At 56.6% G+C, this 25,679-nt stretch overlaps 2 protein-coding genes across 9 annotated transcripts; both read right to left on the bottom strand.

The window, feature by feature from the left end:
* Positions 1-413: 413 nt before the first annotated feature.
* Positions 414-15,450, bottom strand: ZDHHC18 (zinc finger DHHC-type palmitoyltransferase 18). Of its 5 annotated transcripts, none has more exons than XR_005826985.1 (10): positions 15,140-15,450; positions 12,534-12,694; positions 10,505-10,654; positions 8,964-9,101; positions 8,452-8,500; positions 7,907-8,009; positions 6,181-6,290; positions 4,623-4,722; positions 2,106-2,198; positions 414-1,201 (listed from the first exon to the last, which is right to left on the bottom strand). XR_005826985.1 is itself a non-coding variant. In XM_040587669.1 (9 exons), exons 1-9 carry the CDS (start codon positions 15,394-15,396, stop codon positions 2,157-2,159), a joined length of 1,110 nt encoding a protein of 369 aa, XP_040443603.1. In that variant the 5' UTR covers positions 15,397-15,450; the 3' UTR covers positions 414-2,156. The 5 variants fall into 5 exon arrangements, 2 of the variants coding, with proteins under 2 accessions (XP_040443603.1, XP_040443604.1); XR_005826987.1 differs by having other exon boundaries at positions 8,964-9,002; XR_005826986.1 differs by having other exon boundaries at positions 12,534-12,619.
* A 955-nt stretch (positions 15,451-16,405) lies between these two features.
* Positions 16,406-23,973, bottom strand: PIGV (phosphatidylinositol glycan anchor biosynthesis class V). Of its 4 annotated transcripts, XM_040588112.1 has the most exons (5): positions 21,237-23,637; positions 20,219-20,372; positions 18,188-18,790; positions 17,633-18,073; positions 16,406-16,805 (listed from the first exon to the last, which is right to left on the bottom strand). In XM_040588112.1, exons 2-5 carry the CDS (start codon positions 20,303-20,305, stop codon positions 16,497-16,499), a joined length of 1,440 nt encoding a protein of 479 aa, XP_040444046.1. In that variant the 5' UTR covers positions 20,306-20,372; positions 21,237-23,637; the 3' UTR covers positions 16,406-16,496. The 4 variants fall into 4 exon arrangements, with proteins under 4 accessions (XP_040444046.1, XP_040444044.1, XP_040444043.1 ...); XM_040588110.1 differs by lacking the exon at positions 21,237-23,637 and adding an exon at positions 23,891-23,973 and having other exon boundaries at positions 17,633-18,790; XM_040588109.1 differs by having other exon boundaries at positions 17,633-18,790.
* Between the last annotated feature and the right edge of the window lie 1,706 nt (positions 23,974-25,679).

Below are 25,679 nucleotides of genomic sequence, written 5' to 3'. Positions count from 1 at the left end.
AGCCCACCCAGCCATCCCACCCTCAACGCTCCCTGGGCTGTGGGGATGCTGCCGGCTCCTGACACTTCAGGAGGGATGAATTTTGCCGGGGGTGCTCCGCGTGCCCCGGGTCCCACAGGCGCTGCCCGTCCCTCCTTCCCCGGCTCTCAGCGCCTGCCCTCGCCGCTGTACAAGAGGGTGCAGAGCCACAGAAGGCTGAGACTCGCCCCAAGGCCACGGCTAGTGCCACAGCTGACTTTAGGGAGCTCTGGGTTGCTGGCCCCGTGGCCAGCGTGGCCGATGGCAGGGGGGTCCCAGCCCTCCGTGGCTCCGCTGGGCTCTCCCGCCCCGTGGAGCGCTGGCATGCCCAGGCAGGAGCTGCAGCGAGCAGCTCCCCTCCGCCGGCAAAGCAGCAGCCAGACGCTGGCGTACAGTAAATAGGAGGAACTTTTATTTCGTTACAAAAGTAAAAGGCATAAATAGATGGTGAATCCTACTGGGCTCTACGCTGGGCTCCGCAGCGCTGCTCCCAGCCCGCTCCGGGCTGCAGCCTCCGGCACGGCTGGGCAAGGTGCTGCAGCACTTGAACCCCCTCCCCTAAAATTAGAACAGGAAAGGGGGGAACGGGCCGGGGGGGACGGTTTGCAAGGGTAAACTGACCACGAACTAACTCCCGTCCGGAGAGGAGGGTCTCTGGCGCACACGGCTCGGAGAGGGGCTGCTGGGGCGCAGTGTGCCGTGCCACCAGCTCAGCTGTAAACGCTCTGGCGTGAAGCCCGCTGGTTTCGCAAGCCCGCTGGAATGCCAACCGCTATCTTCCAGCATCTACGGGAGGGGAGACACCTTCACTGGGGGTGAAGCTGGTGGTTATGGGGAGCCACTGGCGGCCTGGGCTCGGCGGCATGAGTCCATCCAGCGGCAGGAGACAGCAGGAACTCCAGTTATTGCACTCGGGTGGGACGGCTGTATGGCTTTGAGCTTTGAACCCGCGGGACGGCCATCCCGGCTCCCGGAGGGGGGTTGGAAAAGCTTTTCCTTGTGCATGGCCGCTTTCCCCCCTCTCTTGCGGCGGGAGGGAGGAAGGGGCAGCCGCGTAGCCCTGGCGAGCGGAGGCACTCGTGGTGGTCGTGGCTGTAGTCTCGGGTGCTGCCCGCGGTGTCTCGGCTCCCCGTGGGGTGCTCCACGAGGGGCAGGGGGCTGGGGGCCGCCAGGGCTCTTGGTGCTGGATCAACCCGGTGCAAGGGAGAGGAGAGGGGAGGAAGAGAAAGAGAGCGTTAGTGCCAGAAATACACGAGCAAGAAGCGGTGGAGAGCAGAGCAGAGCAGAGCACCAGGCTCGGTGGCAGAATGGGGAGATGGCCCAGGACGCAGGGGAGCGCTGGCAGCCAGCGGCAGCGAGAACGCGGCAGCTCGAGTGGGCAGGAGCCCAGGGGGTGCAGCAGGGAGGGTGAGGGGCAGTTCCGCAGCCCGCAAGGGAAGCAGGGCTTTGTCACAACGTGCTTTGGAAGGAACTTACCATGGCCACAGGTGTGCCAGAGGAGGAACCTGGTGTGACAGAGAGGAGAGGCAGAGGGGGACGGAGGGGAGGGATTGCCTGAACCACAGAGTGAGTCGGATTAGAGATCTGGTCCAGGCTCCCACTCCTCTACTCAGGCCACAGCTCACACACTCCATCTCTGCATCAGTTGGGGGCTTCCTCCGACCCCATCGGGGCAGCTCCACTGAGCACAGCCCACCACCACGTACCTCCCGGGCTTCCCGAACCCTCCGCCCGAAGCCTGAGCCGAGCCTCAGCCACACCGTTTTCCAAGCACCACCACACACACACCACCCAGACCCAGGGGCTCCATCTCGTACCAAGCCCCAGCACCAAGCTGGGGGACACCGTCCCCCTCTTCTCCCCAAGGCTGCGGGCAATCCCTCTGCCACGCAGCCCTGCACAGAGGTGGCACAACACAGGGCTCACCGCCCCTCACGCTCGTGGGATACTGGTGGGATGGATGGGGGACGTGGCACACAGATGTCTACACAACTGGAGGGTAACAGGCTCCGTGGACAGAGCTGGTCATGCAGTGGAGATGAGATGGGTCACTTGAGTGGACGAGGGAGAAGAAAGCGCTTCCTTACCAGCTAACCCTCAGAAAGCAGGGCTAACGTCCAGGGAGGGGGCAAATCCCGTCAGGCTGTGCAGGAAATGGCAAAATCCTGGCAGGCATCCTCCTGGGGAAGACACCAGAGATTATCTACCCCGACAGCAGCCGGCAGGGCCAGCGTGGGCTGCGTTAGCCAGTGGGGACCACAGCTCCTGGCACAGCCCTGGACTGAGCGCAGGGGCTGGGGAAAGGATGCTGAGGTGACGGCTTCTGCAGGAGGGGGACGGGCGAGTGGATGAGACCCTGTCCAGCCTGGAGACGTGGGACAGAAATATCCCTTCACTCCAGCGAGTCACAGCTAAGCATCCCTCGGAGCCCCATCCTGCAGGAGGTTTTAAGAGCTTCCAGGCAAGCCCTGGGTGCGATGGACTCCAACTGCCACCTGACAGATGTTAAATACCAAGGCACCTGCCCTTTTCTATCTTAAAGGAATAAAATAATAACCCAACCAATAACTCTTTAAAAATATAATTTTATTACATTGAGGAACAAAGGAAACCGTTTTAAATGAACCCCTGATCATCCCCCTACTGCTCCTCACACCCTAGCCCCACATCTGCCCCTAGAAGGGAGCGGCAAGGCTCCCTGAGGGCAGGGACAAGCCCCGCTGGGGACACCCCTGCAGGGGAAGCAGGGAGGGAAGGGCAGGGTGGCCTCTGGGAGGCAACACGGGCAACACGCCCAAGCACCTGGCCCAGGAGATGGCACGAAGCTGCAGGACCGGGGCGGCTGGCGGAGCAGCACCGGGATCTGGCCGGGTGGCGGGGGCCATCTGCCGGGATCCGGCAGAAATTCAGCACCTGCCGCCGCGCTCTCACCTCGGTGGGGAAGGCAGAGCTGGTGGCCACAGCAAAGGAGCACCAAGAGCTCTGTGCAGCCAGCCAGAAGGTCAGGAGATGCTCGTGCCTGCACCGTCCCCCAGCGCGCCCCAAGCTGCGCGGGCTGGCGCGGTCACTGTGTGCCAAGCGCGACGCTGGTGGGTTCAGGCTGCCCCCCCGAAACGCGCTGCCTCTGCCTGAGGTTGAAATACACGTGTGTGACCCCCAGAAACCTAACCGGGCAGCTCGATGCTGCAAGCCTCCGCCCTGGTGCTAATCAACGCTACCTGCACCGAATATAAAACGTTCTACGTAGAAAAAAAAAACAAAAAACCACCCTACAAATTGTGCAAAAATATCCAGCAGCTTTTAATAACATGATTCAAGTATTGCTAACAAGGTCTGTGACTCTCCCCTACGCACACTCCAGTGTCAGTGATGCAGAGCTGGCTCCTCGGCCCAGCTCCTCCGTGTCTCTGCAGGCACGGAGCGATGCTCACGGCTGAGCCCAGGCACAGGGGAATCGCTCCCGAGGCGCTGGGAACAGCCCTGCTCCCGCCTGCCGGCCAAAAACCCAAACCAAGGACAACGTGAGGTGATCAGAGACCAGCACCAGCTCACTGCTCCCTCTGTGAAACCCCGCCTGGGAAGGGTGCGACCCTCAGGAATTCACACACTTTGCTGTTGCCTTTTGGTCTCTTACAGACAGGACAGAATGGGGCTTTCCTGGCAAGCCAAGGTTCCCAAATTTTACAGCTGCAGCCCGGCCAACCAGCATCTCACACCGAGAGCCACAGAACGCTGCGTGTTTCTTCCTCCCCATTAAAAGGAGGGTCACCCTAACCTGTGTCCTTGCTGCAAAATGTTGTCTTACTGACTGGCGGGGCCCAACCATAAAGAGTTCTTCAGCAGCTGCTCAGTGACCGGCCAGAAAATAGGACCGACAGCAGCTGAGACATCTAGCTAGCTTCCACATCTGCTGGGAGCCAGAGTCTTCCCAGCTGAACAGCCCCAACTTACCAAGGCACAGCAGCTTCTGGAAAAGAGAAGCCACTTGGGCAGCAGCCGAGGTGAGAACCTGGCTGTTAAGAGACAGAACGGCCCTTCCACGCTGGCACAGGGGAGCAGGACGCGTTCATGGAGATAACAGGGATACCAGGGGACTTGCACCTCCACCAGACCAGAAGACGAGGTGTGACAGCCCAGCTCGAGGTGTGACAGCCCAGCTCAGCGTGGGAACCATCTAACAGTCCCCACCTCCCTCCCTTTCCCACCTCATCACTCCCGGCAGGACACGCAGCCACCTCTGGAGCAGATGCTCTGGGCTCAGAGGTCTGGTGGCTCCCCAGACCTATTTGCTTCCTAAATGCAGCAGGGACCCTCCACTTTCTGCACGAGTCTGAGGGTCTGGCACGCTGCTGGGCTTTATCAGTCTGAAGTCCAGACAGGGCACATCACAGTGAAACGAATAAACAAAAAAATAATAAATAAAATTAAAAAAAAAAAAAAAAAAGGCAACGTATGGCTCAACTGAGTCTCTGACAGCTCCGCATCGCAGGGCTGTCCCGCCTGAGGCCAGGGAGATGGTAAGAGGGGCAGGTACCGGCTGGAGCAAGGTGCAGGCACAGCAGGCACTGGGCTACATCACAGCACTGCTAGGGAATGCCTCCTACCATACTGGTGTCAGTTTTGGCTCCAAAGGAAGGGATTTCACTTTTAGGACTGGACGGGGTCCCGACATCTGGCTGGATAAATCCTCTTCTGTCTATCAAACTGGAAAACAGAAAAGGGAAAAGTGCGAGGGGAGAGGAGTGAAGGAAACGGAGACTCCGTCCGCGAAGAAGGGAGCTCACAGGCCACAGAGAGGGCTCTCCTCGTGGGAGCTGCCACCCAAAGCGTCGGCAGGAGCGCGCTGGGTAACACAGTCCTGCCCATTAGACAAACCACAGACTTTATCACACAAGCCACCAAACAGCCTTGGGGCAGCTAAAGCTCTGGGTCACCACAAACCCAAATGGGAACCGGCGAAAGGTCTTCAGAACAGGAAAATAACATGGATGAGGAAAGAATCGGGAGCAAAACACTGTTCTCCTCTCAACCTCCCAGCAAAGAGCCCGACTCCCTGAATCTGTGGATTTACCATCTCTGAATGGCAGCACTGGCATTTTGGCACCTCCGAATCCAACAAAAAGCTTGGGGGCACTTCAGAGAGCAGGGCCAGAGGAGTCGAACACACCGATTCTCGCTGCACAGCCTCGGACACCCTCCCCTGCTCTTGTGCTACACCGGGTTAGCACCTCTGAGATGCTCCACATAAATCTAAACTGGATCCACTGAATAACCTTGTCTGAAGGATCCCCACATGCCCTGGGACAGGCCGGGAGCTCCACGCACAGGGGGACACCAGCCTGGCTCTGCCCTATTGGTCCCTCTCGTGACAAAGCAGTGATAACCCCGTGCTCGCAGGTGGAACCACAGAATCATTTAGGTTGGAAAAGACCTTTAAGATCAAGCCCAACCATAAACCCAGCACTGCCAAGTCCACCGCTAAACCATGTCCCGAAGTGCCGCATCTACCCGTTTTTTAAATACCCCCAGGGATGGTGACTCTACCACCTCCCTGGGCAGCCTCTTCCAGCGCCCAAAGCTTCCTCACAGCCGCAGCAAACTGTTGTTTTAACCTTTGCCCTTGTTTTAACGTTGGTTCTGGGTAACTCACAGGTAAGAGCATTTGGCGAGATGCTGCTGAGCACTTCAGGTAACCTAAGTGTTTGTAAACCCCAGGTGTCCCCACTGCCTGGTGCAGATCTCTGCTGGCTGCTTCCCACCAGGCTCAACCCTCAGAGTACAGGAGGAAAACCACGTGCTAAGTAGTACCGCTACTACTGGTATTTACTGCCGAGCCCTTTGGTGCCGTTACTCTCCCCTTATTGAACTGCAGGATGTGTCTTATCTGCAAGCTCCATGAAACAATTCCAAGTGACCAGAACTCATCAAGCTTAAACACAGGAGAAGCAACAGTTGCATCTCCTACTTAGACACGTCTTGCACCCTTCCTCTGCAGAGACTGGGAAGCTGTTTCCTCCTCCTCCTCCAAGTAGATGTGTTTGTGCTGACAGTGTCTCCCCGGAATCTGTCACTGATATCATAACAGATACATCTGTCCTTTCCACGGCCCCTCTCACGGAGCAGGATGCAATTCCCGACGCCATTGAGGTCAAGGACTCTTACCTGGGATGGAATGGTCCACACAGCACCGCACAGCAGTTTGTGAGGATACTTTTATGGCTGTAGGGATTGGCAAACTCTGAGCCCCTCTTATTTGACCAGGACCCTTTGATCTGAAAGGGAAAGGATACACACAGATTAAGATAGGAACGATGCGACAGCAGATAGTTAAATGATAACGGACCTGGTTCAAATCCTTGCCTGAGAGGTGGAAGGCTCGTCTTACCGCAGATGTCCTCCCCTCGCTTCCACAAGCGGGCCAGCTGCAGAAAGGCAGCCAGAGAAGACAGCAACATGCTGCTCCTGCCTCTGCCAAGGTTCAGCCTTGCACCTAGCAAGCTCCAAAGCTGTGCCCTCCCCGTGCCGCATGGCAACTCGCCAGCATCCCCATCTTCAGCGCCAGCCTCTTCCTCCTCCTCCCCTTGTTCCCTCCTAGGCTAAAAGCACATCAGAGCAGGGCTCTGGCTCCTGGTCCCTCCTGGCCTCCTCAGGCTGAACAAACAGCAAGGGGATCCCCCGGCCATGCTGCTCCGGGAGGAAACAATCGCATCTGTCCCCACCCTGAGCAGCTGTCACTGGGACTGATTTCGAAACCCCGGTCACACCAGGCGTAGGCACACACGAGTGGGCAGATGCTATACCTGGCCTCAGGCCCCCGGCTGCAGCCAACCGTTTACCGTGACATTTCCTCCTCTGGTTTTTACTTCCTCTCCCCAGTTGCAGCATAAGGCTGGCAACGTGGGCAACGCAGCCAGGGAGGCAACGGGCCACGGGCTTTGGACCCGGTGCTGCCAGTGCTGGGGTGCAACCTCCGTTAGCTTCACCTGGCACGGCCTCGTGCTGTTCTGCCAGCACCTTGGAACGTAACAGAAAGGTGGAAAGGGGGAAAAGTTTAAAAAAGAAAAAAAAAAAAAAGGGGGGGAAGAAAAAAAAAGCCAAAAAAGCGCCGGAAAAAGGGGAAAAGCGCCGGAAAAAGGGGAAAAGGGAAAAAGAAAAAAAAATAGGGAAAAAGAAAAAAAAAGCAAAAAAAAAAGACAAAAAGGCAAAAAAGGACAAAAAAAAAGAAAAAAGAAGGGGAAAAAAAAAAAAAAAAAGGGATGCAAACATGCCTTCTGCAGTGCTGGAAGCTTCCAGCAAGGATTAGAGGTAGGTCTGGCCAGAAGGGTGAATTTTGATTCCCAGGATCTGACAGATCCTGCTTTTCCGTCCCATCTGCCCTGCCCCGGCCACTCACTTGGCCCTGGGCGCCTGCGCCCCCCAGCTCAGGGCCACCCCCACCCGTGCCTGGCCCGAGCAACTGACGAGCCCCAGGGACTCGCCCAGGGTCCCAGCGGGAGGGGATGCCGAGTTCAGACCACCCGTGTCCCAGGCCGACACCCAAACCCACCTCTGGGCCCAGCCTGCCTTTTTTCATCTCAGAACTCCTAATTTTAAGCAAGGCCACCCACAGACTGGAAAAAAACCACACACGTGACTCTTCTAACGTTTCAGCGCGTGACCCTCACAGCCTGACACCGCCGAGCAAACACGTGTCGCACGGCCCCCTGCCACGGTGGGCTGCTCTCCCCACACCCCCCCAGCCACCTGAAACTGCAGCCCCCACACCTTGGGGACGGGCCGTTCGCTTTGCAGTGGCTTATCACAGGCAAGGCAGGCGGCCGGGGGTCCCTGCAAACCTCACCTCTGCTTAGGAAGGACCAGGTGGAAGGACAAGCATCCAGGTACTTACATCTTCGTTTGTCGTCAGGTTGGAGGCGACTAAGTAAGTGTGAAAACCTGAGAGGCCCAAAATAGACCAGACTGAGAAAAAACAAATCACCAGCTCCAGCACAGTGAAAAGAAAAGTCAAGGAAGCCTCTGGGAACAAAACCCATCCTGCAAGGAGAGGCAGAGGACCGCTCTGGGAGGCGTACACACACGCCGGGCCACCAAAACAGCCCAGCCGGCTGCCCGTTCCCCGTAACATCCCACCGGCACCCACCGGGCACAACCAGCTCCAGCTGCTTCCCAAACCTGCAAACTGGGAAACAAGTCCGTCACCCACCCTCGGTCCCTGCTGGTGAACTAAAAGCCTTCCCAACTTGGTGGCGATGTCTGCCTACAGGTGAGGGGATGCCTGCCTGCCCCAGCCAGGTAGCTGGGGGACTAAATTAAGTTGTGGAAAGCACACCGGGGTGACCCTCTGAAGAGCTCGTTGCACCGCTCTCGTTACATGATTAGCGTTGCTGCACCAGTGCTCGCCAGCCTGAGCAGCTGGTGGCGTCAGAAGGATATCTTGCAGGTGTCGTCTTCAGCGTGGTGAGGAATCCATCTCTCTGAGAGCCTGCAAAGCGAAAACGGGACAAGGAACGACAGCCCGTCAGGCAGCCTGGCCTCTCCAGCCAACACTTCACTCCCCAGCGGGCAGCCACCCCGCTGGGGGAATCTGCCTGCCTGCCTGCCTGCAAACATCTGCAGCCTGTAACTTTGCAGAAGTGTCGGTGTGCAGACACGGCTCCAGGAGCTTTGGGACTGGCGGGCAAGTCACCTTCCCCGCAGGTTAAGAGCGGATGCGCCCACCAGCTCATTTGCTCTGGAGGGGACGACCCAGGCACCAGCCCACAAGGTCACTCCGCAGCAAAGTGCAGGGTGGATCCTGGTTCCCATCAGCCCGAGATCCTGTCTACTCAGGCCACCTGCACCAAAAAGCCTGGTGTCAACCAAGCAGATCTTTCCTAGGCTCTCTCCAATGACCCAGCACTGCCTCGAGCCTTCCTTGCCAGGAGCACGGCACCCACGGTACTTACGCAGAGTGAGGTGGGTGACGACGCAGGCGAAGATGAAGGCTGTCAGGAAGGAGAGGGAGAGGATGAAGGCATAGAAGTAGCGATAGTTGCGCTTCCCCACGCAGTTGCCCACCCAGGGGCAGTGGTGATCAAACCTCTCTGAAACAAAGGGACACCATGAGGACTCCTGCCACCTCACACGCCACAACAGAGCAAACTCTGCGGAGCCTCCACATACCAGGGGCTACACACCAAGCTTCCACCCGCCACCCTGAGCGCAGAACCTCTCCGCAGCAGGACGTCAGCAAGAAGTTTCAACGGAGCACTGCTGCCTGCTCACATGCCCTTTTTCTCGTCAAAGGCCGAACCCTTCCACTCACCAAACCCTGCACAAATGCAAGCCTTGTGACTGTTAACATCTACTAAAACCGAGAGAGAACAGGGAAAGTGTGGCAGTTTTTCCAGTACCGAGCAGACTGGCTGTGTGCACACAGCAGCGCTGCTCCCTTTCTGCCCGTCAGCTTCCCCCACCTTCTTCGGGGCAGAAAATAATTTTCAAAGTTGAAAGATACGCCTCTAAAACCACAGAAACTGCCTGGGAACCCAGAGCAGGTGCAATGTGTCTGGAAACACTCCCGACTGCCTTCTAATGAAAGGGCTGCATTTCAGCCTCCCAGGACTGCAGCAACCGCTCTGCGGGGCACACCAGTGCAAACAAAACCCATCGCACGCGGACGCCCACCCGTTGCTCCCAGACAGCTCCTCTTCCAACGCTGCCCCAGCCGCGGCTGCGCTCCAGCGTAAGGAGGAGTCACCGCCACCCACGGCTATTCCCAAACACATAACGCTTGCAAGCTCCCAAACTTCTTAACCAGAGCCTTGGGGTCCTGTGACTGCTCGTGGGTCAGCTGTTCCTCGGGCTGCCCTGAAAGGCAGCATAAAACGCAGCCTCCGCATCCACACAACGTACAACCAGGAGCAGCTGCACGAGGAGTAAATTCTCTGGGCATGTTCCTAATCACACACCACCCTGTTGCCAGTTCAAGTTGCTCCGGTGCGGCCAGGCTGTGCTGGGAAACTCCCTGCCCACCCCACTGCAGCTGCCCCACGCCTGCACCCGTCTGGACAGAGCCATCGGAGGTGTTTCTTCAGGTCCTTGTTCATTCCCTCCTGCCCCATCACACTCTGAGGGCACAGCGAGAGGACACAGAGGAGCTCAGCCGGCATCTACGGCGGCATCTCTACCAGCCAGGTGACAGCAAGACCACAGACAACAAGGAGCCTGCGGCAAACCTCATGTTTGGTGGAAGCCTTAACTGCATTTCACAGGACTGTCCTCCCAGAAGCAGGGAAAGCAGAGACAGGGAGTCTTGGACGTGCTGCCCCTTGCCCTGAGCCACTGCACCCGTGTGGCTTTCATTTCAAATGGGAAGAAGGAAGACCACTCAGTATCTCGCTTCACAATCATTTACAAGAAGCAAAAGCAATTTGTCCAGGAGCATAAACCATGCCTCCCCTGCCCCGCCAGGAGATACCAGCACCTTTCTACTTTCTGGGCTTACCGACACAGTTGTCACAGACGCTGCAGTGAGAGGTGCGTGGAGGGCGGAACATTTTGCAGGTGTAGCAGTACTTGAGTTTCACCACGTACTTGTTTATGACCACTTCCATCGTGCGGGCTGGCGGGCGGTATGTAGAGGTACCCATGCTGTCTGCCAAGGGCAAGGAGGGACGGTCAGGCTGCTGCAGGCGAAACTCGGGTATCACCCCAAGCTGCCTCCTGGCAGGGTAAGGGATTGGCACACGCTCCCCTGATTTTAAGCAAAAGCTAAGAGGCAGCTCAGCCTACAAGATTTGTTGCACGGCGGGCAGCCAGGAACTCCAGTCAGCTCCTCGCAGCATTATTTATGTCCTTCCCTTGTCTGTTCAATGGCAATGATGCTGGGATGCCAAGAGGAAGTAATATCTGCCCAATGCTTTGAGAACATAAAGCAATTTATAAATAGCAGGCATAAAAGCAGCAGCGTTAGTGTGCCCAGTAACACCAACTCAGCTCTGCGCATCTAACAGATCACAACACAAGGAGGCAACATAATCTGTTACTGCACGTGTGGTTCCTCCTGTGCTGTAAGCATCCGAGTTACAGCAACCAGAGCAACCTCCGCAGCAGCCTCCCCTGCCACCTCGAGCACGCAACCTGCCAGCCCGCAGCTGGAGCCACCGCCGGGCTCAAGAGGCTCATTTCCATCGCAGCGGGGGAGGACAGCGAGCAGGTCTCAAGTGCTCCAGGCAGATTTCCTTCAAATCTGACATGTGTGTGTTAGCAGCACAAGAGGATTCCTCCCCCTCAGGGTCGAAACTGAGGATTTTTAGCGACAGCGCAAGTTACGTCTGCGCGTGTTAGCAGTTTCATTATTCACTGGGGACTGGCAGCCGAAGACTGTTTCTCTGCCTAGCAAAAGTGTTTGCAGTTTTGGGGGTTATTCCTTTAGTTTAGTTGCTCTTAAAAGAGCACTTTTCCCACTCTGAAAATAGAGATGTAACAGTGAGCATGCTAAGAGGATAAGAAGTGGATTATATTAACAGGAACAGCTGGCACATGAGGCGGCAACTGCAGCCAGATTACTGCTTTAGGCACTTACAAACAGAAACATCAATAACCACTCTTAAGGATATTTTAGAACCATTTTTAGAGTCAGATGTAGAATTACTGCCTCGCAACTGTCTTCAGTGGGGCAGATTCAAGCTGTCTCACATTAGCTTTGTTAACGCATTCGTTACCATGGGTCACATCAACAAGGTCCCTGATCCTGGATGCACACACCTTCCTGGCCGCCACCAAAGCAGTGTGACATAGCAGTTTTTAGATGGGGACAAACATTAGCACACTGTTAGAAACCATTACAACAAAGAAAATCTTGCAGCACAGCAGGCTCAATGGCAAATCATAACCTTAAAAAGCATTCATGCCTAAATTAATTATCCTACATCCTCACCACCCATATTTTGCAAAAGAAGGTATAGTTTCAGATTCCTCAGAGTCTGGAAAACTTTTTAAAGGAACTAACGTGCCGTTACAGAGCAGCATAGGCATTGCTGCTCCGTCTTTGAGAGCCTGGCAGCGTGATTTCAAAAGGGGACTCCGTGCTCCCCCAGCCACTGGTACACGGTCCCTGATGGCATTCACCTTTAGGACGGTGAGGCTGCAAGCTCCGAGCTCTGTGCAGTGCTGCTGCCCACTCGGGTGCTGTCCTGAGGGCAGGAACAGGTACAGCCACGTCCTACCGTACAGGGCTTCACCTGGGAAAGTGCTGGGACTGAACAGAAATGAAAACCACCTCCGCTTCTCTGCGGCTCCTCTCTGAAGCACTGCCTGCTGCGCTAGAGGAGCCTGTTGCGCCTCTCCTGCCGGGACTCATAAGACACTGTCAAGCCTCACAATCTAGTGGTCTGGCCTCTTCTCCCCCTAGACAACTGGTAAGGAGCCTCGACGCAAGAGAGGAGACTCTCTGAGCCTGAAACACGTGCGTGCGCACACATACACGCAGGCACGCACTGAACCCAACACAGGAGAAGGAACAGAAGTCTCACCAATCCGCTTTTCCAGGTCTGCAGCCTCACTTGGGGTGGCTCGGGGCAGGATACCTGGGTCTCTGAAGCTTGTCTGGAGCAGGCAGCTGATGACAAAGAAGAAGAGGACAGCTGCAATGATGGGGATGGCCAGGGTCAGGTGACTGGCAAGGAAGGGGCAGCTGTTAAAAAAAGAAAAAAGAAAAAAGATATTACATTGTTACCAACCATCGCTACAGAACTGGCTAGCAGCTGTGACACTACACACTACAAATCATTATGGGGTAGCGGGCTGAAGTGCTGCTGCTTTGCAGAGACCCCTGGAGCAGCAAGAGCCAGCCCAGAAAACGCTGGACTGGCCCTGGGAAGACGGGGTCTTCAGCACAAAGGCAGCAGCGCAAGCCCCTGTACACCTCTTTGCCCTTCTGAAGTCCCAGAATCACATTTCAAAAACCTGTCAGCTGCCCCAAAGCCCGGTCACCTTCTACAACAGCAGCATCAAGAACACATGGAGAAACACCCCAAGCTAAGCAGGGATCAAAATCAGCACGAACGCGATCCCATTTGGTCCAACACGTGAAGCTGAGAGGGAACTTGGCTTCAATTCAACACGGCTTTGCTGCCTCTGGATGACTCGCGTGCCCTTCATGCTGTGCCAGATGTTTGGATGAGGACGCCTTCCAGCGCTGACACTGCTGTGACAAGCCACCAGGCACCTAAGCAGACGATGCCCGCTCCTTGGCTGGCTGTACTAGACCTGGGGCTGTTTTTCCACAGATGGGAGCAGCACGATCGCGCTCCACATCAGGGCAGCTCCGTTACTTGCGGCGCGACAGGTGAAGCCAGCAGAGAACACAGCTCTTTGCCCAGCACGGTGCCAGAGACCCCCTCCCGCCCCTCGCCCGGCAGAGGGATTTGCTATTATAAGCACCGCTAAGTACCCAGAGCGGAGCGCGGACAGACAAGCTGCTCGAGCCCTGATGTCTGCGGGCAGTGCCAAGTCTCAGTAACGCTGGGAGGCAGTTCGAGAGGATTAAACAACTTTTGTTTCAACTCCCAAGCTCAGCTGTCCAGAACAAAGCGGCCACCGAGCAACAAAAGCCCTTCGGCCTGAGACCAGCGCTGCTGCCGAGCCCCCCTGGCTGTCTCCCTGCCAGAGGGACAGAACTGAGACGGGAGCTTCTTGCCACCCCATTCCTGGGGAAATCTCTGGACACCACCTTCCCCCAGCAGGCAACGAGAAATCACATAAAACCCGTCAACTGTAGACACAGGCAAGACGTACTCGCTATCCATCTAGCAAACCGTAACCCACGCAACAGGAGCACACTGCTAAAATAACAACTTGGAAAGCCCCAGGGCATCTCCAACCAAGAAAAGAGTGACTAGGCAAGAAGGGAGGGGAAAGCAGATGTCCTCTGCTTGGCCCCGTGCAGAGCAGTTACTGCGCTAGTGCTGCCCATTAGTTCTGGATGCAGCAGCGAAAGCTGTCAAAGAGGCGCAGATGACACTAAGAAAGGAGTTTTCATGTCGGGATGCTGTTACTGCCTCCCACAACTGCCTGCCCCTTTCAGCTCATCTGACTTCTCAGAACCTTTAATCCGATCAAATACCTTCATCCCCCCGCCAGCAGGCTCGGGCAGCTTTCCTCCGAGACTGGCGGAGATAAAACGCTGTGATCCCAAGGCAGGCGTGACGCCCCTGCTTGGTACAGCGGCAGGAAAAACGAGCTCCCTTCCCTCCCGAGAGAAACGGGGAGGCAGGACAGCAGAAGCCCTCGGAGATGTCAGTAGCCAGGAGCACCCGTTCCCCGGCTCCTCCGGGCAGCGCAGGAGCCTGTACTGGGGTGCTCGTACCGGGGTGCTCGTACCGGGGTGCTGGTGGTTCCCCCTGACAGGGCGCGGGAGTGGGGGGCTCTGCCAGGCCAGCTTTCCAAAAGAGAAGGGAACTGGGGGAGACGCAGCTCCCTCTGCCCCAGACTGCTGCACAACGGGGGCAGAGCTCCGGTGCAGACCCCCACGGTGGGACCCCTAAGAATTTTCATGATTTATCAAGCACCTTCAACAGAAACACTGTTCCTGCTGCCTCTGCGGACAAAGTCCTCTGGTCCTGGGGGTCTCCTGGCTGCGGTGCTGGACCAGCTGGGAGCGGAGACTGGGGGGGGTGGTGGAAACCTGTATTTAGGGCATCCTGGGAGGATGTTAAACCCCTTCCCGGGGCCAAGGCTGAGCAAAAGCCCAGGGCCCCCCCTCCCGCCCCCCACAGACACCCCTGGGGACAGGCGAGGGGGAAGCAGCGCTGAGTGGGTCTGGGGGCTGCACAGCAGGGAATTGCTCGGGGGGGTGGGGAGAGATACCGGGACTCCCTTGGGGGGTGCCCCCAGCCCACCTCCCTCTCTCCGCCAGTGTGGGGTGCCAGCTGGTCCATGGCTCCCCCCAAAAGGAGGGGGCTTAACGGGGGTGGCCGGGCGCCGCTCAGAACCCCCCGGGGCCGCACCCCAGCAGGGGAGGGGGCCTGACCCGCGGGGGGCCGGGGCCCTGGCACAGCAGCGGGGGGGGGGGGGGGGGCACCCCAGCGCCCCCTGCCCCTGGGGGTGCCCGAGCCCCCGGCCCGCAGCACGGACTCACTCGAAGGCGAAGAAGAGGCCGCTGGTGGCCAGGATGAGGCCGAGGGTGAGCGCGAAGACGCCGCTGTGCCGCGCCAGCATCAGGCGCCCGCCGCAGTAGAAGCGGTTACGGCCCGGGAACACCTCCCACTTCCGCCGGGGCCGCCGCGCCGCGCCGGGACGCGCCGCGCCGGGGGGGGCTGCGGCCGGGGGGGTGCCTGGCCCCGGCGCCGGGGCCGCCGCCCCGGGCGGGATCTGCCGGTACTCGCAGTCCTTCATGGCGCCGCAGCGCCCGGCCCGGCCCGGCCCCGCCGCTCGCCCGGCGGACGTGTCGGCCCCGCCCCGCCCGCGCAGCGCCCCCTGCCGGCCGCCGCCAGCCCCGCCCCGCCCCGCCCCGGGGTGACCCCCAGCCCAGCAAACCCCCAGCCCCAGCCCCGGGGTGAGTCCCCCAGCCCAGCCCCGGCCCCGCAAACCCCTAGTCCCGGCCCGGGGCTGAACCTCTGCCCAGCTCCGGCCCCGCAAACCCCCCGCCCAGCCCCGGGGTGAGCCCCCTGCCCAGCCCCGGCCCCGCAAACCCCCCGCCCAGCCCCGGGGTGAGCCCCCTGCCCAGCCCCGGCCCCGCAAATCCCCTGCCCAGCCCTGGCCCCGGGGTGAGCCCCCTGCCTACCCCTGCCCCGGTCCAGGAACCCCCCCAGCCTCAGTCCCCGGGGCGAGCCCCCTACCCACCCCAGCTCTGGTCTGGCAACCCCCTGCCCCAGCCCTGGTCCGGGATCTCCCCTTGCCCTAGTCCAGCAAGCCCCCACCCCAGTCCCACTCCAGAAAACCCCCGCCCCCAGCCCAATAAGCCATATGCATGTAGTGGGGCCAGGCGTGTGCCCAGAGCAGTGCCACTGCTGCCTGCAAAGCACCGGGGGGGCCAGCACAGTGAGCCAGGGCCACAGCCCCCCCACTGCCCCCAGCGCTGCCCCCCGGTCCCCTCCGCTAGCCTGCTCCCAGACATGGCCCACGCTGTAGGAGAAGGGACCATGGAGGTCTGAGTGGCTCACACCAGGCAGCTGGGTCCTCCCTGCACAAGATGCTCGCTGTGCCAAGGATGCTTCCCAGAGGTTTCCCGATGGATGAGAACGTAGGGACCAAGATGCATTCCCCGTCCCAGACAGCCTTCAGGAATTCTGGCCGTCAGTAAGGACAGCCAAGAGAACATGCCGTTTCCGCCACGGCCACGCAGTGACAGCTTTCTACATAGGAACTGAGGAGTAATGCGTTTGTAACCGAGACAACAGCACCGTTACACATACATCAGGCTTTTTAGAAAAAGTGAGATTCAATTCTGATCAGCACTGCTGCCCCACCACCAGTCTGTGCCAATCACACCCTCGCTACGTCCATGGCAAGAAGTTGCAGTGCAGAATCAGTCCCAGAAGCCAGTAGGACAGGAAGAATGCGAGAACGCATTTGCTGAGGGGCTTAATTAAGCTACAGTTCATCAGCAGCCTCACAAGGGGGTTTTCAGAAGTCTCTTTCCCACAGGAACCAGGAGGTTTACCTAGAAGAGACTTCTCAGAGCGGAGTGCCGCGATTTGATCATCAGTCCCTTCGCTCCAGAGTAAAGGTTCGTATTCCTGAAGCAGGTGAGCGGAGAACCAGTACAGGATGGGAGAGGAGGAGCCAAGGAACCGCGTCAGCACCTGAAGGCGACAGGCAGAGCAAAAAATCACATAAATCGCAGGTCTCCAACTGTGACCAGCCCGGATCCCGAGGTGTGGATGAAGCCATCTATCTGCCTCAGGCTGCTGATAAAGGGGACTGAAATACAGCCCCAATTCGTGCTGCTAGGATTTATTACATTGAAATGAAACAGCTCAACCCGCTTTATTTATTACAACAGTTGTGTAAGCAGTCAAGTGGTCCCCAGGTTTTGGACAAGCACGGTAACTGTCACTCCTTGTCACCGTCCAGCTCAGGAGCTGGGCAGGGGCAGCAGCTTCAGGGAGATGTGAACCTCACTCTTCCATTATTTCTCCACTGGAACCCTCAACCTTCAGTGCTGATAGCCACATCCTAAAAAATCCTTCAGACACTTTCTAGGGCCTGGTGACAGGCTCTGGATCCTTTCATTACCATCCATTAAGCTCAGCCCAAAACACCAGTGACCCGGCACCCTTGGCCTCCTGGTTAGCAGATGGCTAGCAGGGCTGGGCAAGCCTGGCCTTAAGCACAGGTCCAACGCCACCCAAAGCCAGCCAGACCCCTCCATCCCCATCCCGGTGTCCCCATCACACGGAGCACCTGGCGAGCTCTCTTTGGGAGCTCTCCAGCAGAGCAGAGGAACTAACTGGCTTTGGAAACTCTCTGTGGAAGTCGCTCCGAAACAGGAAAGGCAAAGTTTTCGGTCTGCATTGCCCTGTGCTGCCCTGCAGCTGGGACAGCTTCAGGCTGTGACTGTTGCTGCCTCAGCCACCACGATGCCTTCCCCTTAAGAAATCGCTCTGGTGTGTTGCTATGAATGTCCTACCTGCACGTGCATGCAGAAGAATCCAAACACCAGCAGGACCGTGGCATGGACCACATACACGAAGACAGCGGGGCAGCAAAATCCAGCTCTTGGTTTACCCTCTTCTTCACTCTTTCTTCTCTCTAGACCAAGAGTTAGGCAGTGCCAGGGGTTTGCAAGGATGAAGGTCCAGGCAGCCCACGAGCCCAGAAGTGTGACAGGCAAAGCAAGCAAGAAATTTGGTATCTGTCTGAGCTCAAAATACCTCAGAAAGCCTACGTTCCAGTAAGTGTCTTGAATATAGGAATAGACCACAGGGAACTGCTGGGAACACCAAGGGGGTTTAACCCCATTCCTGGCCGCCAGACTATAGCCCTTGTCCAGGGCCAGCTGCAGCAGCGGCTTGGGAACAGTCTGCTCCAGGCCGATGCCAGGACCACAGAACCTCCCATAAGCGTAACACTGAAATAAAGCAAAAGGTAGAAAAATCCCGGCACACATCAGAATCACTGAAGATCCCACACTAAGGAGCTGCTTCCACAACAGAGGGAGCTTCCTTACTGATCCTGAACCCACCTGGAGCTGGAGGGCAAAGTGTTTACAGCTGGAGTAGAGGAAGAAGCCAACATTAATAAGCCCATTGGCACGCACCCCAGAAGCAAGGGAGAAGAGCAGTCCGCTGAGCCAGCTCTGCCCCTTCTCCAGTCGCCACATGGCACTGAATGCCAGGAAGGCAAACATGCTCTCTGAGTAAGCAGCTGCCATAAATATGTTGGCAGGGCTGACAGAAAAGAGAATGGCAGCAAGGAAAGCCACCTTGCGAGACTGCAGCACGACACAGCCCAGCTTATACAGGGCAGCGGCTGCCAGGACAGAAAAGAGAGAATTAAGAAGCACGGCTGACAGCAGCAAGCGGCTCCGCAAACGCAGCAGCCGCTGCAAGGGCCACAGAGCACCCTCAGCCACGGCTCGCACGCTCAGGGGGTACAGCGGGAAGAAGGCACAGTTGTGCTCGTACAGGTAACCATGCTCGGCGATGAAGAGGAAGTGCTCTGCATCCCAGCGCGAGAGGCCTCCCAGCAGCTGCTCCAAGAGCAGGTCCCACAGGCCAGGCTCTGACAGGCGAGGGGGAGAGAAGGCGTCTGCAGCGTGATCTGGGATCAGGAGGTTAAACAGAGCCTGGAAAAACAAGAGAGGATTGAAGTCCAGCAGAGATCCTCTGGTACCCTACCGAAAGCACTGAGCAGGAGGACTCCCAGGTTTTAAAGACGGGGACAACAGCAGCACAGAAGCCAGGCTGAGCGGTTTTGCAGTAAGGATGCCTGAAAGACTGTGAAAAGGTGCAAACACAGTCTTTTCAGGCATTTACATGGGAACTGAATAAAGCTCTAGCACATATCCAGCATCAATCCCTGTGGAACTGGGCAGGGGAAGCTGCTCAGCCCCACGCTCAGACACATCTAACTGCACACGCTCACTCCAGGTACCTCTGTGGTGCTGGTAAGCCCCCTGTCCTGAATTTGGCACTATTGTCCTAGCTGATGTACAAGGGAGAGGAGACAAAACTAGAGAAAGAAGATTTTCCCAGAGCAAACTGATGCAGAAGACAGCAGCTGATTCCTGGCCCCCCTCTCTAGTCTCTAGATCTCCATCATCTCTGCGGTTCAGCATGCGTTAAGGGGTTTGCTTTCCAGAGATGAGCAAGCAGAACGCACACTCCTCTGCCCCCAGGAGCTTGCAGTGCTGACCACATTTTAAAAAGCAAGAGAGAAACCCAGAGAGTTCATGAGATAAAAAGTGTGCAACTTAATGCATTGTAATGTAATTCCAAATGAAAATATGTTTAAAGAAAAAAAAACCAAACCCCCAAAACCTCAGATGGTAAGTTTTGTAGCTTAACTACATGTAGATTGGGATGAGTCTCCTGCAATGAATTCAGCGTTGGCCAAGAGAAGAGAAAAGGCCACGCTGAACAAATTGGGACTAAAAGCCATACAAAGCCGCTGTTTTACCATGAAGCACACATCTGGTCTAACCAGGCCTCTGGCATCAGTAACACGGAGCTTTTTCATCTCAGCTGATGGTTCCACTCAGTCCTACCCAGTGGTGGTGACGGGGGCTGCCACGACCTGCCAGCTGGCCGGTGGCCCGCTGCCCAACAGCTTTCCCAGGCTGCTGCTGTTTCAGCTACGCTCCTCGCTGCCTGTCTCGGTACGCACTGGTAGGATGGAGTGAGCAACCCAGCTCTCCCATGCTCAGAGGAGGATGCCTCTGGACATGAGACTTGTGAGGAATCTGCGGGGGGAATTTATTGTTGTTCTTCCACGGATAAACAGAGATTTCAGCCTCTCGTGCTGCCAAACCAGCCTTTTGCAACAGCAGCATGAAAACACTGTAAGTTACAAGGCAATCTATGTAATTTTTTACTTAACAGCAACCTGCCTCCCTGGATGCAGCTGGTCTGTTGGTTCTAAAAAGGAGAAGATGATTTCCCCATCAAGCAGAACCAGCTAGCTCAGGGTGCACAAGGCAGAACTGAGGAGAGAAGCCTTGGAGCAGCGAACAACAGATGTCGCAGCATCTCTGGTTCAGGAACAGGAGACTTGCCTGCAGCAGAAGCGTCAGGGCTCTGCAGCACACCGCAAACCGCACGACCTCTCGGAGTTGGGGGTCTTTGCTGCTCACCAGCTCCATTCTCAGCTCAAAAGTTGCCTCAGTAGGTCACTGATGCCATGGAAATTCTCCCTCTGGTTTTGGAAACCTGAATTGATGAACAGAACAGAAACAGAAAGGTATTTCTGGCTTCAGCCACGTTTGTGAATCATGTGCCTTTATTTACTATCAGGCACTTCAAAGGGCTGCAAATCTCTGTGAACAAGAAAGTTACTTATGAAAGAGATCACGGATCTGGGAGATGACGCACAAGACCTCTTTGACATTGTTCCTATTAAAAAAAAAAAGAATTCCCTGACTTCTTAACCTCGGCCAGGATGCAGATGGAGAGAGGTTATAACACGAAGTCTCAGCCCGTTTCTTACCAGGCCAGCGTAAACACCAGAAGCAGACAGGCTCACTGGCCTCCTCAGCAGCTGCCTCAGCAGAAAAACAGCAGCTCCAGCCAGGCCTTGGCCAAGCACCTACACACACGTTCAGGTTCCAGTGCGCTGAATGGGATTGCAACCTTTTTTTTTTTTTTTTTTTTAATAGAGACAGAATTAAAAGGCGGACTCTGAGCATAACATGCACATAAGCAGTTTGCTGACTGGGGCCTGCAGCCGGCCAGGCACTGCCAAGCACGCTCTCTCCTCTCCCCTGCTCTCCACCCTGCCTCTGCCCCTGGGAAGCCGAGAACGGCTTTATTCAGCTGCCTCCTTGGCACCAACCCCACAAGCTCTGTCAGAGCAAGGCCAAGGTGCTTTCTCAGGTACGCAGGTTTCCCCACACCCCTTCCATCCGTCAGAAGCAGCATCTCCAGGACGTGACACTCACACCACTCCACCCTCACCACCTGCAATTTTCCAGTATTTTGGCAGGGGTCCTGGACTCCAGAGTGAGGGCATCTGCCTGTCAAGCAAACTGCATATGCTAAGGTGGCTCTCATCCACGTCTTCCCTGCAAACCTCACCTGCAAGATATAAAACGCTTTGTGGAGTCTCACCGCTTTTGTTTCCATATATTCTGGATTGATGCTGTGGGACCAGCTCTGAAAACTACTGGCCCAGAGCCACAAAAGGCAGGCAGTGTCTGTTAGGCAGCTTTTTAAGATAAAACGTTTCTTCCGTTGGTTCCCCAGCCACCAACTGCTTTTCAGTTTGAGAAACAGAAGACCCACCGCTCTCGCTAGGTTCTGATGACACCACATCCTGCACTATTTCCCACCTGCCATCTTTCTGATCCAGCATGTTACAACACATAAAGGTCCCCAAACCCAAAGCACTCTGACGTTTTCCTATTACCAATTTACCGATGGAGAAAAAACCCTGGCAGGTTAAAAATTGCACGAGAGAGCAGAAAGCAAGTCATCAGCCAAGCAAAAACCCAAGATCCAAATATGCTCATTTATAGTTCCAGCCCCTAACCACAGGATTAAGCTTCCTATTTAGCCACATACAAAAGTTTGGGGTTTGTTCATATTCTCCTCTTGCTCCAGAGCATTCACAGCTACAGACAAAGCAACTAGTGGGAGGCACATTCTCCTGAATCACGAAGCTGCAATGTTATTTTAAAAGAGGGGATACTTCAGCCCAGCTGTAAATTCTATTAAATCGCATTCACAGCTGCAAATCCTACTAAATCACAGCGGCAAAAATTGTCCCAGCACTTTAAATATTTTTAAAAAGCAGAGAAAAAGCCTCGCATGCATGTGCCAAAAAGGCTCAAAGCAAACAGCTTTAAAAAGCCTGTTCCTGTCACGACGCAGCACACCTTGTAACGGAAAGCAGCGAAGCCTACAAAAAGCTGCAGCCCACAACCACCATTCTGGTAGAGAACACAGCGTCAGAGCTGCAATGGTTCTACCCCAAAAAGTGCTGTGTGAAAGAGCACCTGCACGAATGGAAAAAGAACATGAAAAGGCAGAAGTGGGTTAAATATATTTCAGTAGGAAAATATGCAAAGTCTTAATTAAAGATGTCTTTCTCTCCGTGTTCTTTGTTTCCCTTTGCTCTCAGATATGAATTGCGTTTTGCTTGCTCTGGAAACCGTGCTAAAAAAAGGACGCGAATAGGAACAAAATAGACGCTGGGTAAATTATCACGTAAATGAAAATAGGAATTCAGCGAGGTCTGTAGAAACGCAGTGGAGACCGATTACCACCCGGTGGCAGCAGGCGCTCGCCACAGAGCCCTTCCCTCCCCCCGCACAGCCGGCAGTCGGCTCCCGGCTGGGGTGCAGGGTTCCTGTTGGGAAACCTACTCCTGCCCGTGTCCCAAGAACACTTGGAAAGCAACGGCTTGGGCACCTCTTGGTACTTCTCCGACCTGCTGTTAGATATAAGAGATACTCCAGACACATTAAAAAACCTGTTCTGACCAGGATGCCAAAGAAATAGAACCGAATTTTGGAAATCCCGTTCTCCTAGTGCCATTTGTGTGGGTCTTGGAGCTCTGGGTCTTGCAGACGCTTTCACTCCTGCCCGGTTTCAGCTGCTGGTGCAGGGGCTGCAGCCCCTGCATCGCTTCGTCTGCGTCTGACTAGAAACAGGAATGTTTCTACTCCTTTTGTACCAGCTCACGTGCGTGAACAAAACCTACGCTGCATCAAAACGCAACCTGATGGCTCAGCCTGAGATGACGAACCCGCTGAGCAGACACTGGGGCTGTGCGATGTAGATCAGGGCCGAGCACGCTGCAACAAGCCAAGCGTGAGACCGCGCCGCAGTCGCCTCCCTGCGTGTTTTCATCCTTGCCTTTGCTATCGCAGGCAGTGACGGAGCAAATCCTGCTCTGTAAAGCACGTTCACAAATGGACCAACTCCTGGCGAGGTGCTGGGTCTTGTGCTCCATTCCTGCTGCTGCTTTGAGGGCTGAAGCTGCTGAAGGGCACCTGGCGCTGAAGTGGACAGCCATGGCCCGCAGGAGGATGGTTTCCCCTCACTTCCCAGATAAGGCTGGCTGGCCAGGCACGCGCTCCAGCAGCGGTTAGATAAGGGCTGAAGCGTTTAATAGGGTTGTTTTCAAGATTAGGAATGGCTATCGCTGGGGCCTTTATTAATGAACTGATACTCTCAGCTGGGCAGGCACAGGCTGCACTGCAGCGCTCAGACCCAGACCCAGGCCCAGACCCGGGCTTAGGCCAATACCCAGACCCAGGCCCAGCCTCAGACGCGGGCTCAGGCCAATACCCAGGCCCAGACCAATACTCAGGCCCAGGCTCAGGCTCAGGCCCAGACCGAGGCCCAGGCCCAGACCCAGGCCCAGACCCGGGCCCACGCCCAGGCCCAGACCCGGGCCCGACCCGGCTCTGCTAGCTGCAACCCGCGAGGCCTAGCACAAGGGCCGCTCGGGAGCGCCGGGCCAGACCCCAAGCGACGCCCGGCCCGGCCGTGGCTGCAGGCCGTACTCCCCCCCAGCCCCACGCGTAACCCCTGCGGGGCCGAGACCCCGGGACCCCCGGCGCGGGGCCGCCCCCCGGCCCATGGCTGCCGCCGCCGCGGGGCCCTGCGGCCCGGGGAGGGGCGAGGGTGTCTCTGAGGGGGCGGCGCCCCGGTGCAAGGGGTGGGGGGAGGGGCAGGCCCCCGCCCCTCCTCCCGCGGCGCGCGCGGCCCCGCCCCTCCCCCACCTGAGCGCCCCGCGCGCGGCTCCCGCGCCGGCTCCATCCACCGCCCCCGCTTCCGGCCACGCCTCTTCCAGGGCTGCGCGCGCAGCTGCCTCACGTGGCCGCCGCCTGCCTGTGTGCGTGCGTGCGTGCGAGGGGGGAGGAAGGGTCGGGCGGCGCCATCTTTGTTAAGGGCGGGCGGAGGCGCCATGGCCTTCCCCGCTGGCTGGCCCGGCTGAGGTGATGGGGTGGCCACAGCTGGCCGTGCTGCGGCACCTGGTGCCGGGCGGGCCGCAGGGACCCCACCGCCGTCCCTGGGCCTGGGCTGAGGGCAGGCCGCGGCAGGCTGCCCTGAGAACGTGAGGTGAAGCCAACCTGCGGCGAGATACATGCTTGGGCTGCGGAGCAGCCTCAGTTACCTTCCTCCACGGCAGGGCGGCGGTCCCAGCCCCACAGCAGCCCCCGGCCCCCAGCTCCTGCGGGCCAGCCCTAGGCCCTTGCCCCACTGCCAGCTAGGCAGGCCCAGAGGGGCAACAGCAGCCCTGGGGGCCATGGTAGGCCCAGCCGCAGAGCCACCACCCCCGGGAGCAGGGCGAGGTGCTTCTCCTGGAGCCGCACCAACACAAACCAGTGCCTGGCTCTTGCCAAAACACATTAAGGAACATCACATAACAATAGCCTGGTAATAAGTGTGTGTTATTACATTAATTACTTACTATTACAAGAGGGGGGGGCAGGTTTCCCTCAAGATCACGTCCATGTGATGATGGAGGCATTGGGTTTTGCTTTCACCCTAACCACACTCCCGCTGCGCGTGCCCAAGCCGCGAGGCCAGGGCAGCATGCTGTCAGCTCCCGCTGCTGGCACAGCTGCGCCTGGTGAAGAGCAGCAAGTCTTCATGCTTAAAACCAACGTGCCGTGGTAGCAGCCTGACTGTATCTATTGCAGGAATGAAAGAGAAACATCCCTGCCCACCCAGTCTTTAAGGGAGACTCCCCGAGGGCTTTTAAATCAGGACTCTGGCTTGGGAAGAACTCCAGTTTTCTCCTCGGCTGGGAAAAATGGGCAACGGCGCAGCGGGTCAGGCTCAGAGAGAGGCATTTTAAGGAATGCCTGCAGAAATGGAAAGCTTTGGCTACAAATCTGGTCACAGTATCACTGATTTGCATTCTGGGCAGCCAAGTCAAGTTTGAGATCAGGTGTGGCTCTCAAAATAGTCCCTAACTACAGGGCTGCTGCTTCTACTGATTTCTCATCTATGCTGCTTTAACCATTTTAGAACTGTGAGAGGTGTGCACGGAAGCATCGGGGGAGTGGAATTACTCCCCTCAGATCAACTGGTTGCATAAATACTGGTAAAACAGGTAGTTAGTACCACTTCTGACTATTCTTTCTCTCCCAGATGCAGCATTCATTTATGATTAAATCCACCACAACAAACACAGAAGCTGTACAAAAGCTGTTCACGTTACATTCTTCAACCTTGCTGCTGAGGTCCTTTCTGTTTAGAAAAAGTAGTAAAATTTTTACATTAATTTAACCAGATTTAAAAAAAGCTCCTGGCATACATAATAACTAAATTATCAGAGAAGTTGCTTCTAAATCAGCAATGTTGTCACAGAATAGCACAGAACAGCAGAATACTTGTCTCACAACCGGGTTTCCAGTCAGTGCTTTTTAAAGCAAAGGAAGGTCCAGCACCATTCCAGTCTCTTAAGAAATTTGTTTTAAGGACTCTCCTTCTGCCAGACACGAGTTCCTGCAATTCCTGGTGATAAATAAGACTTTTTAGAAAAGAGTCAGTTTGATTCTG

This window comes from Falco naumanni, chromosome 3, assembly GCF_017639655.2.
Source record: "Falco naumanni isolate bFalNau1 chromosome 3, bFalNau1.pat, whole genome shotgun sequence".
Taxonomy (NCBI): domain Eukaryota; kingdom Metazoa; phylum Chordata; class Aves; order Falconiformes; family Falconidae; genus Falco; species Falco naumanni.
This window is presented reverse-complemented; position numbering and strand designations above follow the sequence as displayed.

Coding starts and splice junctions, on each gene's coding strand:
- ZDHHC18 (XM_040587669.1), bottom strand. CDS start 15,396: ATGAAGGACTGCGAGTACCGGCAGATCCCGCCCGGGGCGGCGGCCCCG. Junction 10,655..12,533: donor AGACCTGGAAAAGCGGATTG/GTGAGACTTCTG, acceptor TGCCCTTGGCAG/ACAGCATGGGTACCTCTACA. Junction 4,723..6,180: donor TGTGGACCATTCCATCCCAG/GTAAGAGTCCTT, acceptor TCTGTTTTCCAG/TTTGATAGACAGAAGAGGAT.
- PIGV (XM_040588110.1), bottom strand. CDS start 20,305: ATGGAGCTGGTGAGCAGCAAAGACCCCCAACTCCGAGAGGTCGTGCGG. Junction 18,791..20,218: donor CCCTGACGCTTCTGCTGCAG/GCAAGTCTCCTG, acceptor TTGTTTTTCCAG/GCTCTGTTTAACCTCCTGAT. Junction 16,806..17,632: donor TCTTCTGCATGCACGTGCAG/GTAGGACATTCA, acceptor TGTCGCCTTCAG/GTGCTGACGCGGTTCCTTGG.